General features: G+C 39.3%; 1 protein-coding gene across 6 annotated transcripts; it reads right to left on the bottom strand.

The window, feature by feature from the left end:
* Positions 1 to 1,155: 1,155 nt before the first annotated feature.
* On the bottom strand, positions 1,156 to 16,637 carry LOC137265703 (aldo-keto reductase family 1 member B1-like). 6 transcript variants are annotated; one of them, XM_067801143.1, is made up of 12 exons: positions 16,480 to 16,637; positions 15,449 to 15,554; positions 8,374 to 8,571; positions 7,233 to 7,394; positions 6,334 to 6,450; positions 6,019 to 6,069; positions 5,529 to 5,651; positions 5,291 to 5,397; positions 5,037 to 5,118; positions 3,265 to 3,348; positions 2,911 to 2,999; positions 1,156 to 1,457 (listed from the first exon to the last, which is right to left on the bottom strand). In XM_067801143.1, exons 4-12 carry the CDS (start codon positions 7,353 to 7,355, stop codon positions 1,421 to 1,423), a joined length of 813 nt encoding a protein of 270 aa, XP_067657244.1. In that variant the 5' UTR covers positions 7,356 to 7,394; positions 8,374 to 8,571; positions 15,449 to 15,554; positions 16,480 to 16,637; the 3' UTR covers positions 1,156 to 1,420. The 6 variants fall into 6 exon arrangements, with proteins under 6 accessions (XP_067657244.1, XP_067657243.1, XP_067657240.1 ...); XM_067801142.1 differs by lacking the exon at positions 16,480 to 16,637 and adding an exon at positions 16,265 to 16,470; XM_067801139.1 differs by lacking the exon at positions 8,374 to 8,571.
* Between the last annotated feature and the right edge of the window lie 1,688 nt (positions 16,638 to 18,325).

Raw genomic sequence — 18,325 nt, 5'->3', positions numbered from 1 at the left:
CTTAAATACATGATGAATAATATTGTGTGGGTGCGAGCGCAAGTGTGTGTATGATTTTATCTATCTACACACACACACATATGAGTAGATAGATAGATAGATAGATAGATAGATAGATAGATAGATAGATAGATAGAAGCTTTCGGGATAATTCTGCATTACCAAACAGGTAATCAAATTTGCACTTCACAGGAAAATTAGAAACACCTGTGCAAGAAGAGGACTCAAATCGCTGCCTGGTGCTCTTATACAGGAACATTCAGTCTTCAGAAAAGTGCTCCACCAAGAAATCTCTCCAACGGTCGAGCCTATCATGGTCATGTAAACAACCGTGGACTGATATCTTCAGTCATAACTAAATCTTGTTTCTTTGTACTGAAAGACTGTACATCCCTGCATGGTATATGAGCATTCCGAATATTGAGATTTTCATAAACCAATGTTGAAGTAGTTTCTAGAGCTGACAGGACCCTTTGTTCAAACTGACCATGTTCTCAGAATGATTGTTCCACTAACAACCATGCGTTGGAAGTCTTCTCAATTTACAAAAATATGCTTGTTATTACTGTATAATTTTGGATGTTGCAGAAGCATTTTGGATTGCTTACATCACAGCAGTTATAAGCGCCCATTATAAGTGATCTTTCCGATAGGAACTGCATCTCCCCTATCATCAGCAAATACTACAATCACTTTTCTACGCCTTCTCTATGTGACATGTTTAGCGTGTGCTTTCTGTATACTAGTATATTTAAACTGATGAAGTAAGATGTTAAGATGGTGAATACAATCATCACACCACTCTACCCTTGGGTTTACCTCTCACTGATTATTTCGTTTTGCGAAATTTGTTGCCTCTGTTCTTACACATATTCCCTTGTGGTGTCATTATATTCTCATGTTTTTTTTCATGCTATTTAGAAACATTGTATTCCTTGTGATACAGACACCTACAATAACAGCAGCTGTGAAATTGCAGCCTGATTTGAACTACCTAGCGTATAAAAATATTGCAAACATTTTAGTCACTGAACTGTTCAGTTATGTATTGTTATTATTGCTGTTGATTTGATGTTCAGTGTGATTACAATGCAGATAGTTGTGATGATGGGTAATGGGATTGAGCCCGAAAGGACATGGAACCACTTTGCCTAATTGCATCTTGGAATGTTTATTTCTGCAATACGTCAAATCCAAGCATTAAAGCATGCACAAATTGCTACATTATTACATGAATCTGTTTGTACCTTACATTCATTATTCGTTTTAATTATGTAATATGATACACGGTCGTTTTCGACCCAACTATTACTATATTCAACACGACGTGTCTATTCTACACTGATTACGATCACACAGATATCTGTAACAATTGTTGCACGCAATACTCTGTCGTCGATTGTCTGGCTGTTTGATCTGTTCACTTCTCGAACGGATAATAGGGGTGGTCCTTGCATCTGCAACCAGGAAAAACAGGTACAATGACGGTTCTTTGGACGAAACTGTGTGCAATATTCAAGTCGGATTGTATCATGATTCGACCATGGCATGCCCATTTTCAAACGATTGCTTTGGCATATATTATGAGTATGGTGAATATAACTGTTTTAAGAGGATCTGTTAGACATGTCGTCTGAAGTGCCGGAAATGTCAGATTTCCGGGTTTCAACAACGTAGCGAGCATCTGTGACCACCATAAAGAGTAATCCTAACCCGATACAACGTAACATATTATTTTTATTCCCATAGACATGACACAGGGCGTTGTTTTGTATTGTTATTCTGTACGAGATGAAAACTTAAAAGTAAATTTGAAATACATGTAATTAAAAGAAAGAAAGAAAAAAGAAAGATAGAAAAGGACAACAAAAACCAGACAATTGAACATAACCTAATTTTCTAATCCATGTTACTTTCAACGTATCAACATATGCATATGTATCAATCATTCCCAACTCTCCCTCTGCAACTGCTCTTCAGACAACTGTTCTTTTAGTTTCATCTGGTTTGTTATCCGCAAGAAAACCAAATACCATACTATTAACTTTTTAAGAAACTCACCGGGTGGGTTCGGCAAAGTAAGAAAAAGGAAATGTAGTTTGAAAATAAGTAATGGTTTCATAATAGCAACTTTTCCCATTGGAGTTATGGTTCTTTTCATCCATCGTTTAATTATTACTTTAATTTCATAAATCTTACTTTCACAGTTTAATAATTTTGTTAACATCGACCAAAAAGACTATACCCCAAATCCTAAACATTTCTGGCTTCCAACGCAGGTTTAGATCTGATCTGAATGTAACATTACTATTTTCACAACTTATCCACGCAACTTCTGATTTATCATAGTAAGTCGAGAAAATTGTGCATATAAATCCAATATGTAAATGACCCGTTCCAAAAATGTCTTTGAAACAAGATAACATTGTTTCACGTAGCGTCACTCCAATTCAAATGATGCGGATCATTAGCATTATTCCAGAATTACCACGATTAGGCACATCAGAAATGGGCTTCACAAGTTATACCATCACAAACACTTTATCGATATGGAGCACAGTGGTGTAGTGGTTAGCATACTGGCCTCTAATGCCAAACGCCTGTGTTCGATTATCGGGGGATACACCACACATTTGTGACCTAGGTCTAATACTGTGTTATGTCCCTAGGCAAGGCACTTCGTTTACATTGCTCTACCTATAAACCAGATGTTTACAATGGGTACCGGATGTACCGACCTATACGGCTTAGAGCTCATTGGCAGACTTGAAAAAAGACTGATTTCTCTGAGGTAATAATGTAACGCCAGAGAGCAGCATCGCGTTGGAATCTAGGCGCAAAAGTTAGCATTATTATTATTATCGAGACAATCCTCATTCGATCATAGTGTAGTTCTACAATCGTGCTTACGCCTTGAAGAGATGGGCGTTGGATCTATAGCCTCTGTCCAGAGCTAGCATCGCCTTCACATCCTCCTCACTGAGCTTGAAACCAAATATCTGAAACAAGGTCAATTGATACGTTAAACCAACATGTAAACTGTGAGTTCATTTTAAATGTACCGAGGGAGACATCAGGATCCCGGATCTTCAGTGGTGCATTTTACTGGAATTTCAGTGAATCTCATTAGTCATTTTTCAGAGTTGGAAAGAAACCAATCTGGTTGTCTGTCTAGTGTTTTCATGCGAACATCTGGACCAAGACAGATATAAAACACGAAACCACATGTTCCTTGTTGAATTGTTACAAAGAACAAACACTCACATCCATGTTCTGGGCCAAACGAGATGGATTCGTACTCTTGGGAACCACAGCAAAACCTCTCTGTATGCCCCATCGGAGAATCACCTGATACACACGAGACAACTTTGGGTTAATGAAATGACAATGATATATGGTTAGAAAGTTAAGCATCAAGAAGAGTACATCGTGAATAACAACATATCTCAAGGAACATTCGTATATGGTAAACGGCATATCTGTTTGTTTGAGTGACTTCAGTTTTACAACGCACTCAGCAATATTTCAGCAATATGGCGGAGGACTGTCACTAATCGAGTCAGGACCATACAATCCAATGATCAACATCATGGGCATCTCCACAACTTGGAATCGATGACAGGCGTCAACCACGTTATCGCACCTGACCACTCGATTCCTTTAGTCGCCTTTTATGGGCTGCTGAAGATCAGTCCTAACGCGAATCTTCAAGACTACATATCTGTTTGGACAGACATCACACTGTAAATAACATTTTACGTAGGGTCAGTATTACATTGTAATCTAAATATTATCTGTTTGGACAAGTATCACATCTTTAAAAATCCTATTCGAGGAATTGTTTGAGCTTTAACCATAATACGTAAGAGCAAAGCAGTACTTTATCGAACTATACAGGGGTATACAGATCCTTCTTCTGAAATATATATGTCATTGCACCATTATCTCCTGTAGTCTCAGGCTAATTGATACCAATTGCTTTGAGGTTCTTCCTTGTAAAGCATGCATACATGAAACACCAGTCTTTTGTGTCTGTCATACTCCAATCCACGTCATACACCGAACGTCAAAACCAAACGTTACCCTCCTAACTTCATGAATTACCGACACACTTTCAAGGATATGTCAGAAGGCATTAGTTTACTAGAAAGATGAACAACGCAGCTATATGGACGTCATTAGAAACATTCTCCATGTGAAATGCATCGTTTTCAGTAAAGGTAAAGTGTCCTATTTTCGACCATGCTGAAATGAATCATAACAGTGATTTAGATGTCCAAGAGAAACGTTGAAATACAATTCTGCTTTGAGACAAAGATAAACCATTTAAAGTCATCATTGTTCAGCTACTAAGACAATGAACAACTGTTATAGAGTTTCTAAAATGTGAGAGAATCATTTCTATGATTTCATTTCTAACATTTTCTGTTGATTTGCACTAATGAATACAAGTAAAATGCGTCTTAGATATTGTGTTTAGGAACATCTAATATTATATTTGTCAACAGATTTGCTCATACAGCGCTGTTACCTCGGATGCCACCATATCAGAGTTACAAGACGTATTAAGCGCCTAAGAGAGACTGGGGTCACCGTAGACGTTCAAGAAATGGACATCCATGCATCACAGTGCCAGATGAAGATAGGTACCTTCGTCATTAAAGAAGCAGGGGAATGTTTTTTCTTTTCTGTTGTTGTTGTTGTTGTTGTTGTTGTTTTGTTTTATGTTTAGGGCCTTTTTGCGTGTAGTGTACATGCATGTCACTGAATTGAACTATTAGAGTCGTCAGTTAGTTCAAAGCTATGATATAATCCAAATTTCAGAGTGAGTTTAGTTTTAGGCCGCTTTTAGCAATATTCCAGCGATATCAGGGCGGGGGACACCAGAAAATGGCCCTCACACATTGTACATGTGTGGGGAATCGAACCCTGGTCTTCGGCGTGACGAGCGAACGCTTTAAACACTAGTCTACCTCACTGCTCCTCAAAATGTAAGAATATGTGACTCTTTACTCATTGTTGATACAACAGCATACCTGAGCTGAAGATTTGTTGTATTTCCTTCCGATTTGGACAATGGTCGGGTCTTCGAGGGTCTTTGGAGCATCCTTGGTTATACTGAAATATATAAAGATAGGACTCATCTATGGGACTTCCATGTGGGCTAGAGGTAGCAAGTAATCGTGCTATCGTCTGAAATCGACATTGCTTTAACCGTTCGCAAATTGCAGCCCCCGGTCAAAATATACTATACCTATGAACTGATAACGGACAATGTAACTCAACTTACTAGTCCTGTCCTGGGGCCCCGAAAGATGCGTAGCCAGTAGTTGAGATGCCGTTCTTGAGGCAGAACTGGAGAAGGTCTTCCTGGCCCAGATATGGAGACATCTCCACCTAAAACAGACAACACAAGTGGATTGTAACGATGTTTTAAACAGCAATCCACTTATAGTACGAGGTATCGGGGTATATCAAAAGCATAAAAAGATGACTCCGATTGGTCAGATTCAACAAATAATATCTACCTGGATATTCGTTGGCTTGTACTTGAGGCCGTCCATTTTGAGAATCCTCTCCAGCTGTTGTTTATTGAAGTTGGAGACGCCGATAGACCTGACAAGACCTTTGTCCACGAGCTTCTCCATGGCCTGTTGGAGAGGAGAGTGTAACCTTATATAGAGAAATCCTTTAACATGAATGTTTATAACAGAATTCGTTATTTCACTCGACAATTTTTTCTAAAGCTGTTTCCTTAAACCTATGCTCAACACTCAATGCAATTATCTTCAACAATGAAACCTCTTTCTTTTCATTGTGCTCATATAACACTCTATGAGTGAAGTCTTTACAAGGCCAATGCATAGAACAGCTTCAAACAACTAAATTGTACTTTGTTCATCAGTGACAGTTGTTGTATTTACCATTATGTTCAGTTTTTACTCAGACCGCAACTTTGCAAAGTGCGTGTCACTTAATGGAATAATGCTTAGAGGAGTTATATTGGAAGCTACTTACTCTCCACGTATCTAGATAGTCCGTCATAGTCGGCTTGGTAAACTTCGCGTCCTGGAGAAACACAGATACGAACAGATGATGTAATTTAAAGTACTAAGTACTATATACTCTATGGGGAGAGACTAGAGACATTCTAGAGGTGGTTTGCTAAGACATATGGGCACTGTACATACACCCTTAACACCATATATTAGGTACTTTTGATACAAATGATTTCGTAACATTATAAATCAAAAGTTTGATATGTGATTTCAGTACGTCAGTACTGATTAAATCAGCAGAAGGCAACCGAAGGCAGAGACATTTTTTACTCACTTCGAAAGCCATAGGAAAGTGGATTAGATACAGATCTATATAATCCATGCCCAGGGCCTCCAGTGACTGCCGACACGCTGGTTCTACCTGATCTGGTTCGTGAAACTGAACCCAAAGCTGCAATGATAACAAGGATCACTAATCCATTTAACGTTGTCTTAGAAGGATCTGTCATTGTTACACAATGTGTTTTTACAGCCTGACTGCCTAAGACGTTACAATACCCTCGAATCAATTCATTTTTAAAATTCAAAAGAAAGACGCCAGAGGTAAACTATACGGCAACTATCAACATGACAGCGATGCTTTTATCGATGCTGCAGTCGTAGATCAATCGTTTGTGGCATGTGTTTTGCCTGAATTGAAGTTGGGTACCAAAACCAAGCATTGATGAATATGGGCACAGACGCCAAAAATTGTTCAGTGGCACTTCACGTCAATAGCGTGTGTGACCAAACCTGCTCACAGAAAAAAATCAGTTATCAAATAGCGTCACGTACAATATGCTGTTCTGTTTTTTAGGGTTTTTTTTGCTCTTGTCTATTGTCTCTGTAGATCATCGACCCATTAAGTCCTGGAGGTGTTCTACAGGGAGTGTCTATGCAGTTCATAGCAAAACGTTAACCGTCTAGGCAGGAAGACTGCTTTGTCATCATTGATTTTCAGTAGTCCATTTACGCACTGAATCGTAAATGACATCGACAGAGGTTTCTCACACCACACACTTTAATTCGCCCCACTGTCTGTTTGGGTGAAAATGATCCAAATCGGTTTATGATCAAATATTCATTTCAACGCAGAATGTAATGAAAACATCAGACCAGCTGTGGGTTAACATGCACACCCATGACTTGCTAACCCCGAATCTGACGAGGTCTCACGTGTCACGTTCTTCCTACCTTCGTCACAATGAACAGCTCCTCCCTCTTTATTTTCCCTTCTTGGATCAGTTTTTTAACGGTGGCCCCGATTTCCGGTTCCGTTGTATAGCTCCAGGCTGTGTCAATATGGCGATATCCCATCTGTATTGCAGCCTCTACGGCGTCACCCACCTCGTTTGGCTGTTTGGGAAAATATATTGATAATCTACATAGAAGTTTCGTGATTGGAGTTGTGCAGTGTTACCACCGTTTATTGTGTCATGATGTGTGTATTCAAATTCCAGATTTCCCTAACTACGATCCATTGTTTATCAGATTCTTAACACGTTTTGACCAGAATGGTGTATGAGTGTCGTCTTTCATGCACGCAGGAAATAAAGCAAAACGGGCAATATCGGTAATATTGACCTCTCAGCAATAGTATTCTGACTTGTGACGATAGGCCTAGGGGGTGTATGATCGTTACACACAATGCTGGTAACTTGGGATTAGGCACTGGACATGTGCCTTGTATATTCCGTTTGTCTCAAAAGCAGACCGATGAATTGTAATCTAACTCGAAAACTATTAAACATAGCATACTCGGTGGAACGGTGATCGCAATCAAAACATCATTCCAACTCTGTAAGGTTTTGGAGAATGTTTGTCCTACAAATAAAAAAATTTGTTTCACAAACTATCATTAACATAGTGATGCAGTTCACTGTCTGTTACGAATGAGGAGTGCCGAGAAAGAGACAGCCATGTGTTCAAGATTTATATTTTTGAAATTAACCTGTGCTGTGCCTTCTCCATCCTTCCTCGCACACCTGGTTATTTTCGAGTTAGACTGCAATACATCAGTCCAAGCCAAACAGACTATAAGGAAAAATGATTATTATTTGTGTAGTGTTGTGCAGTTCGTTGCACAGAACCCAGGACACAATTCAGTTGAAATTAAGCAACCACCATTCTTTTCACCCAGCAGAAAACGGGTACCCATGTGATAAGCCATGTGACTATGAAGCTTCTACAGCGTCACATTCAGTTGGTGGTATCCGGGGTATTAATGAGTTAGTCCTTTGAGCATGCACAAGTATGTGGCCATTACTATCATTCAACGTAAGGCAGAAAGTTAACAGTAATTGCACACCTGAGATTTGACAGTAAACACACCTACCTAAGAATATATAGTAGACTTCGGTCTGGAGTATACTCTATATACTGAAGTTACCACCGGCCAGGGCCTAGATAATCGAAGCTCTCATAGCGCTAAGACAGTCGTAAATAAATGTTAATGTATGACCCTTTACACTACCTTAGCGCTAAGCTTTAACAGAGCTTCAAAACCCTAGGCCAGGAAGTGTACGGTGAGCATCTGTTCAAATTATAAGGTCAGTACCACAATTACCGTAATACAAACTTACGATGTTCATATCTACATTTAGATATACACAGAAGTTTCCTATATCGATGTCTTAAGGCTTGAATTATCCTCAATTATAGTTTACAAATTTGTGCTAATCGCATAAGAGGCAAATAAGGGTTCACCGCTAGACAAAATACACAAATCAATAAACTGGTTGTTTACTAAAGGCTTTTTGGCCAAGCAGCACGGCCCGAAATCCGAAGTAATGAGAGTCTGAGATAAAATGTTTTTTTTTTCAACAACGAAGGATTACTGTCACATACCAAAGTAACCACAACAGAAGAATAGTTTGTTTTGCAAAACTTTATTCCTCCCCTTAAGATATAAGTAACCCCAATACCTATACTAAACTAATTCTACAGGTGCAAATACAACTAACTAATCTAATTACCTAACCTAGCTACATATACAGTTCTGTCTACCACTTATATTGCTAAAGTTCTAATAATACTACTACTACTACTAACTACACTAAAATCCTAATACCCTCACTAATATAGATAATGATTACATATAATCCCAATCAGAAACTAAACAATTGAACTAAATAACAATAAAGGAATTAGCCACTCAGAGAGAACACTTTCTCTTTACAATGTAATCAGAATGTCAGTGCACTGTGGTTCCACTTGGTGACGTCATGGTATTTGTGTGGTATCCCTCACACCCAGGCGATGGTTTCCCTCACGGAGTTTAAGGGGCCTGTGTAATGGTTGATGGCTGTGCCATCCACATCTCACATTACTAGGAGATACATGCTCCTTGTACAACAGGGAAGACTCTTGTCTGTCTCCTTACAGGCGGAGATAATACCCCTCTCCTTACTTTAAGGATAACCGGCCAGTTCCGGGACACTACAATACAATATAAGTAACTACAGTTACTCAGTAAGACATGTGTCAATGTCTTATACTTTATGCATGTACTTTACTCCGATTTACATATTTGAAAGTGGAACAGGTTTTGTGGAACGATAACATTCAAATTTTGAATGGCTTTGTGGCTATATAGTGTTACAATATGCACATATATCTAGAAATACTACATCAGTAAAACAATTTCTTGCTACATCTACTCAATCAATAAATACAAAAGTAATAATGATAATAAAAACTTACGCCAGCCAGCGTGAGATGCAATCCCATACAAAAGTTGAACCCATACAAGTGAACACAGTGGTGATTCTGGCTGACTGTGCAGATTACTACCCTTCCTCACTATTTATATTGACCTCCCATACCCAAGCTACTCAACACCTCTCTATTGTTTACAAATTAACACCCCAGCTCTCTGGCCATACCTGGTCACGCTTCCCTGAACATAACCCTGTTCCCATAGTATTACCGAACATAATCTAACAACAACTCCCAACAATATATAACACACTCTAACAATACCATACTACATCTATTTACAGTACCATAAACTAATTATATAAACGAAATCATCTGTGATCTTGACATCACTCCCCTCTTCAAGTAATTGTACACAAGTACAATTATATATTACACTCAAGATCACATTTAAGTTTGTTTTAATGCATAAATATCATAAAACACAATTGTCTAAATGTACAATAGCACAGTAATACATAAGAAATAACTGCTGACAAATAATCTGGATATGCAGAGAGTACATTATTTACACACTGCCATACACATAGTATGACTAGGGTGAACACCGGCTCAAGAGATCAGCCCCAACATTCTCACTTCCTTTGATTGCACGAATTAGAAATCTGTAGGGTTGCAAAGTCAGGGCCCACCTCATCACTCGTCCATTGGTCATTTTTGCCTTGGTCATCCATATTAAGGGCTGATGGTCAGTCTCCAAAATAAATTCTCTCCCATACAGATATCTTTCTAACTTCTGTATTTTATATGGTGACTGAGAAGGTTCTATCACCCCCATGTCTAACATTAGCTGTATCTCCTTAGCTACAACATCTCTCATATGATGAGGAAGTGGATAGGGCTTGGATCGTATAGGCTCATTACATGTCAGCTTGATCTTATATTCCATACAATCTACCTTCCCTGGTAAATCACTCAGTACATCTTTGAATTCACTTATGAGCTCCTTCACATCATTTTGTTGCTCCTCTGTCAAATCTTCAGAAATGTCTACATCCTGATACGTTTCCTTAGAAACTAAAGAAGGTGAAGCTATGTCTAACATACTCACCTCTTCAGCCTTGACATCCACCAGACCAGCACTGACATGCACAAGTTGAGCTATGCTGACGTCACATACAGCTGTGTCCTTGACCTCCTCTCTCTCAATGTACCTTTTCAGTAGATTGGCATGATAGGTTTTAATCTTGTTACCAACCTGTATTCTGTAATTGCCAATGCCAAAGGTATCCAGTATTTCATATGGCCCTTTCCACTGCAGCAACAGTTTGTTTGAATCAGTGGGCAACAGAATTAATACTTTATCACCAACCTTCATTTTTCTTGGCTTGGACTTCACATCAAAGAACTTTTTGGATTTACATGCTTTCTTTTGAAGTTCTTGCTGTGCTACGTGAATAGTCTCCTCAAGACGGTTTTGAAGATCTAGCACATACTCATATGTGGTTCTTACCTCTGGATTTGGTATATCTCTTGTCCAGATTTCCCTCAGAATCTGTACTGGTCCTCTCACAGTGCGTCCATATAAGAGTTCAAATGGGGCAAAACCCAAACTCTCTTGAGGTACCTCTCGGTAAGCAAATAACAAAGCAGGTACATACCTGTCCCAGTCATTTGGTCGTTCTGCACACATCCGTTTCAGCATCGTCTTCAAGGTTCCATTGAACTTCTCCACTAGGCCATTGCACATTGGATGATAAGGGGAAGTAGTAAGCTGATGTATGGACAATAGTCTACTTACCTCCTTCATCACGCCTGACGTGAACTGGGCTCCCATGTCTGTTAATATCTCCTTGGGGATACCAACCCTACTAAATATCTCGAACAGAGCTTCGGCAACATATTCCGTCTCTACTCTGGGTAAAGCTACTGCTTCTGGGTATCGTGTTGCATAATCAACCACCGTCAGTATATACCTATTACCCTTGTCTGTGACAGGATACAATGGACCAATCAAATCAACAGCTACCCTCTCAAATGGCACTTCAATTAATGGCATTTGTCCCAGTGGTATTTTCCTTACCTTTCCCTTCGGCATGGTACGTTGACAAATATCACAAGACTGAACATGTCTTCTGACATCACCAATTACTCCTGGCCAATAAAACTGTGAGATTACCCTATCTAGAGTCTTCTTGATTCCAAGATGTCCACCCATCAGTGCTTCATGACATACCTTCATTACCTGTGTGCGCAATCCAACCGGTACTACTGCCTGTACAACTTGTTTACCATTGTCCATTTTATTGGAAGTATGCTTCCTATACAGCATATCATTCTCCACAAAGTAAGAGGAAGTACTATGTCGGGTCTCCCTAATCTTACCTTCTTCCACTAATTTTCTTATTTTGTTCAGACTTGAATCCTGATGTTGTAGGGATACGAACTCACCTCGACTCAGTCTCAACCCAACAGGTTCCAATGTCTTCAAGGGTTCCATGCCTACTTGGCGTACTCTTCTCTGGCTCCTTGTCTCTACAGCACCTACTGTTTTAATGTCCTGCTTATCCCACATCAAGTCTGGATCTCCTGGCTCTCTAACTCCGGGAATATTGCCTAATATTAAGTCACAGATTGGTGTGTCCATACATGCTGCTCTCACCATACCCGTGTAAAAGGGCGTATTTACAGTAATCCATGCTACCGGAAGTGTCAAGATCCTGCTATCTGCTAATTTACAAGATTGTGTTTCTGAAGTCAAACATGCATCTTTTACCATTGACCTCCTCACTATTACACCGTTACATCCCGTGTCTCTAAGCACATCTACTGGAGTGTCGTTTACCTTTCCCTGATAAAATGGCATGCGGTGATCTTTGGTAAGCACACTCCCTGAGGCTACATCTGCTTTAGTAACCTCCTCTGAAGTTGCTGCATCACCATCTAGAACTTCATGTATGCAGGGCTCTACTTTTGTGTTATCTGGATGTATTAGAGACATGTTTGTGTTGTCTTCACTCACCTGGATACTTGCCACTTTAAACTTGGGTTTCTTGCACTGTGCTGCCAAATGCCCAGTTTGATTGCAGTTGTAACATGTCCTTTCCTTAATAGGAACAAATTGTTTGGAACAAGTACCATGTTTACCTGATGCGCTACCCTCGACTATTTTCCCTTTGGAAACCTGCTTGTCAGTTTGACCTGGAATAACTGGTCTATTGTATCTTCCATGACTCGTACCTCTAGCTTCTATAAATTGCTCTGCTAGTCTAGCCATTTCCATCGCGTCTTTTGGCTTTCTCTCTCTCAAGAATATACCCAGATCCCTTCCAGTCACATTCAAAATCTGTTCACGCAGCAGCAAATCTCTCACACCTTCGAACGTCTTTTGTGTACCACTTAGTTCAATCCATCTGTTGAAATAGTTCTCAATTCTAACTACAAATTGTGTGAAAATCTCACCTGTTTCAGTTTTAGCAGTCCTAAATTTCTGATGGAATCCATCCTCAGTCATTTCATAGCGTTTAAGTAATGCAGTTTTAACTGCATTGTAATTTTCAGCCTCAAAGGCATTTAACCGGGAGTATACTTCTAAAGCCTTACCTTTCAGCAGAGTACACAGGTAAGCTGCCCAATGGGACGGGTCCCAGCCTTGCGCTGTAGCTACACGTTCAAACCTTTGCAGATATGCATCAATATTGTCATTGTGGTCGTCAAATGGAGGCATTTTAGGCATCTTGGGAATGGCTGCCGATCTATTCTCTCCTACCTGCCCTTCTTGATTTCCTGCCGCACTCTTTTCTAACTTGGCTAGTTCTATTCTTTCATTTGACTGTATTTTACACTTTTCTTTCTCCAATTCTAATCGTTCTCTCTCTCGTTCCCATTCTAACCTTTCTTTCTCCTTTCTTTCCTCCAGTTCTAACTTTTTAATCTCCCGCTCCCTAGCTCTTTCCTCCCGTTCGAGCCTGTCCTTTTCTTTCTCATTCTCCAACTCCATTTGCTCTTTCACAAACACTCTCAAATCATCTTTCTCATACCCTAAACTCTGACCCAGTTTGATAAGTTTGTCAATGTCCATAATTGTCTGTATGAGGGCAAAGCAGGGTACACAAAAAGTCAAACTGTCTGGAATAAATAGGGATCCTACCAAGAATAAAACCGGAGGTGATTTCCCATATATCAAAATGTTCAAAATGTTCACGACGAACCAATGGCCTTAACTGACCAATAACCACAATACACCCTCCACCCTTGAATTCCAAATCATACACTCAAGGACGCAGAAGTGGTGCCGTATGTTCTAACCCTTCTTTATGGACACAAAGATTCTGCAGCGATATACAATCAACAACGCTACATCAAATGCGCTACAGAACACAACTAGGGTTCCCTTTGATAGTGACAAATAATCTAATTATCCCACCGCTGCCACCAAAATGTCACATACCAAAGTAACCACAACAGAAGAATAGTTTGTTTTGCAAAACTTTATTCCTCCCCTTAAGATATAAGTAACCCCAATACCTATACTAAACTAATTCTACAGGTGCAAATACAACTAACTAATCTAATTACCTAACCTAGCTACATATACAGTTCTGTCTACCACTTATATTGCTAAAGTTCTAATAATACTACTACTACTACTAACTACACTAAAATCCTAATACCCTCACTAATATAGATAATGATTACATATAATCCCAATCAGAAACTAAACAATTGAACTAAATAACAATAAAGGAATTAGCCACTCAGAGAGAACACTTTCTCTTTACAATGTAATCAGAATGTCAGTGCACTGTGGTTCCACTTGGTGACGTCATGGTATTTGTGTGGTATCCCTCACACCCAGGCGATGGTTTCCCTCACGGAGTTTAAGGGGCCTGTGTAATGGTTGATGGCTGTGCCATCCACATCTCACATTACTAGGAGATACATGCTCCTTGTACAACAGGGAAGACTCTTGTCTGTCTCCTTACAGGCGGAGATAATACCCCTCTCCTTACTTTAAGGATAACCGGCCAGTTCCGGGACACTACAATACAATATAAGTAACTACAGTTACTCAGTAAGACATGTGTCAATGTCTTATACTTTATGCATGTACTTTACTCCGATTTACATATTTGAAAGTGGAACAGGTTTTGTGGAACGATAACATTCAAATTTTGAATGGCTTTGTGGCTATATAGTGTTACAATATGCACATATATCTAGAAATACTACATCAGTAAAACAATTTCTTGCTACATCTACTCAATCAATAAATACAAAAGTAATAATGATAATAAAAACTTACGCCAGCCAGCGTGAGATGCAATCCCATACAAAAGTTGAACCCATACAAGTGAACACAGTGGTGATTCTGGCTGACTGTGCAGATTACTACCCTTCCTCACTATTTATATTGACCTCCCATACCCAAGCTACTCAACACCTCTCTATTGTTTACAAATTAACACCCCAGCTCTCTGGCCATACCTGGTCACGCTTCCCTGAACATAACCCTGTTCCCATAGTATTACCGAACATAATCTAACAACAACTCCCAACAATATATAACACACTCTAACAATACCATACTACATCTATTTACAGTACCATAAACTAATTATATAAACGAAATCATCTGTGATCTTGACAATTACGTCTGGACAATACGTTCAGTGCGGTATATACAGCAATCCGAGAAATACAGATTCCGAGTTGGACAGCTTGCACTGTATGTATATATACCAACTACCAACCTTGAAACTGTTGTAGGTCCCTAAGCCCAGCATAGGCATGTCATAACCGCTGTTCAGACGTATGGAAGGTACTTTGTCCGCCATCTTGGAACCGCCTTTTCAGCACCTTGACACAAACATAACTTAAAGCACTGCATCTACATTATTTAATGAATGACTAATGATTAAACTTAAGCAATATATCTGTACAGCTACAATGGCTGTTGGTGCTTGCTACTGCATAAAACAGAAATTGGAGCATAGCTCACCGCCGATCGATCACAGATGCAGTGACTTGTCGATAAGTACACACACGACAATGTCCTAAATGTGGAACCCACCTCTTCACGTAACTGACCTACATTTTCATGTTATCTCCAAGTCGTTTCTCTATATGCGACGATTGTGACCCAGAGGCGAACTGATTTTAGATCAGCGGTAAACATCACGTACTCTCACTTCACGCTCACCTACTTGTGTGTGCGTTCAGAGAATCATTAGTTTGGGCAACATGGTAGTACTTTTAAGTGCAGATTTGCATTTGCATTTAAGAGAATAGAAGCGACAAACCCCTTCCCACATTCAGAAGAAATCATTGCCAAAGGTGAGTCCACTATACGGTTGTGACTATGTCATGAGCAGATATTTGTTTCAGCAGTATTACAACTGTATGATGGATCAAAACCAGACAATATAGAGATTGCCACCATGTGATAGGATGGCAGAGCGTGTGCTTAAGAATCACTATGACGTATTGATTGTACCAGGTGTTCCCGAAATGGGGAGAAAATGTGGAGCAATATGAAATATGGAACAGGAGCAACAACAAATACTTACCGCGTTGACACTTGGGTAATCTGCCCGGGTGGAATCCCCTGTGCGTTGATGAGGGGTAACGAACAACATACAGCACTGATGTCCAAATACACCAAGATCCCACTCACGTGGATCGCATCAACCTCTAACACTACCGGGCCTTCATGCAGCAGATGTGCGTCTACCGTTCACATAGCATAATATCAATTGCACAGAGCAGCGTAAAATATACTTACCTAAGCCAACTACTAGTTTCTCAGGCATCCACTCAAGCGATAACAGGCCAAGGACAGAGCTCACACATTCGTGAGTGGCGGGAAATTTAACCCATTACAAAAGATCACGGCGACCCTGACATTCTTGATAACACTGATATTTATCAGGTATGCTAGAATAGTCCCGGTTGTATTGTAAACCAGACGTATCACCCTACCATTAGTGAGTGAGTGAGTGAGTGAGTGAGTGAGTGAGTGAGTGAGTTAATATTTTACGTCACATGCAATATCTCAGCCATATCATGACGAGAACATTTAAATGAAATATATTCATGTGGTAAAAAATGTCAACGAAGGACAATAAAACAACTAGAATATCACAATTTCAATGAAAACTAGCATGGAAAGTTAAAACTAATATCACTATATATTTAGACAATACAATATAAAAACAGACTATAGATCACCAACAACAGACGGTAGATCACCCCACTTGGGACCATGGGGACTTACAGTACCTTTGCTACCTACATGGACCCTAGTTGGATTTACACCATCCTTAAAGGCGATTGTACGAAAAGTTAGCCAAAATTAAAATCACATGAATACTACGATTAAAAACCTGGTAGACTTAAATTTACTGTGAATGTTTGTGGACTTACGTACCCTCTCAGGAGGACAATAATTTTACAATACTTCAACCCCCTTTGAGGGTACAGCCACCAACAATTCAAGTTACTAAGTCAAACTACCAATCATTAAAATACATCTATTTACAGAAACATACTATTCAAAATTCAACCCAAAAATGAATTTCTTTTAAAAAACCTATAATTAAATGAGAATGAACGCTGGTGAAAAGATCCTTAATTGTTTTAACTGTAAAATACTTATCCCTTGTGCAGAATATGCTTGACTGTAACTCTCTCTTCACAAGGGATACAAAATGGAGGATCCTCACCTTTTAACAGGTACGCATGAGTATATCTATTGTGGCCAATACGACATCGTCGTAAAATAACCTCTTCAAATCTGGACTGACAACCCAAGTGGGTATAACCAATGTAAGGTTTTATCTCATGTAATTTATTGATACCCACTTGGGTGTCCCACTTCTTTTGTATCAGATCACGGATATAAGATCTAATGGTGGCTTTGTAATCACTAAAAAGAATAAGAAATGGTGTCACAGATTTGGTGAGTGCTGCTTTAGCAGCAAGGTCAGCCAATGTGTTACCAGAGATTCCTACATGGCTGGGTAACCAACAGAAGACGATGTCATATTGGCCAGTAGCAAGATCATTATACAATTCAATAATTTCTGTTAAAATTGGATGTTTACAAGAAATATGTTTGATAGCCTGAAGGCAAGAAAGAGAGTCGGAAAAGATTATATATTGTTTACGTTTAGGATGTCGTTCAATATATTTAAGAGCTGTTAATATGGCGTTAGCTTCTGCTGTAAAAATAGAACTATTATCTGGTAATCTAGAAGATATTGTTCTGGTTCCAATGACAGTGGCACAAGCCACTGCGCCACCGTCCTTGGACCCATCTGTAAATAAGGATGTATAATTGCTATATTTATGTTTCAGATGATTATATTCTTGTTTATACTGTAATTCATTGATTTCTGATTTTTTAAATGTAGTTAATGTTAGGTCAACTTGTGGCCTAACCAACTGCCAAGGAGGAGAAGAAAGAAGACGGAAAGGAGCTATATTTTTCAGTTCAATGCTAGAAGCAGCAAGAAATGACTTCATTCTGAGCTCAAGAGGCGCAACAACGGAAGACTTTTTGTTAATATACAAATCCTCATAGAGAGGATTAAAGACACAATTAAATGCGGGATTAGACTCATTAGAAG

Source organism: Haliotis asinina, chromosome 15 (genome assembly GCF_037392515.1).
Source record: "Haliotis asinina isolate JCU_RB_2024 chromosome 15, JCU_Hal_asi_v2, whole genome shotgun sequence".
Taxonomy (NCBI): domain Eukaryota; kingdom Metazoa; phylum Mollusca; class Gastropoda; order Lepetellida; family Haliotidae; genus Haliotis; species Haliotis asinina.
This window is presented reverse-complemented; position numbering and strand designations above follow the sequence as displayed.

Bases quoted from the DNA above. Each gene is read 5' to 3' on its own strand.
- LOC137265703 (XM_067801139.1), bottom strand. From the start codon at position 15,532: ATGGCGGACAAAGTACCTTCCATACGTCTGAACAGCGGTTATGACATG. The intron at 5,398-5,528 runs GTAGATATTATT...TGTCTGTTTTAG, and splicing joins ACAAGCCAACGAATATCCAG to GTGGAGATGTCTCCATATCT. The intron at 5,119-5,290 runs GTAAGTTGAGTT...TATATATTTCAG, and splicing joins GGGGCCCCAGGACAGGACTA to TATAACCAAGGATGCTCCAA.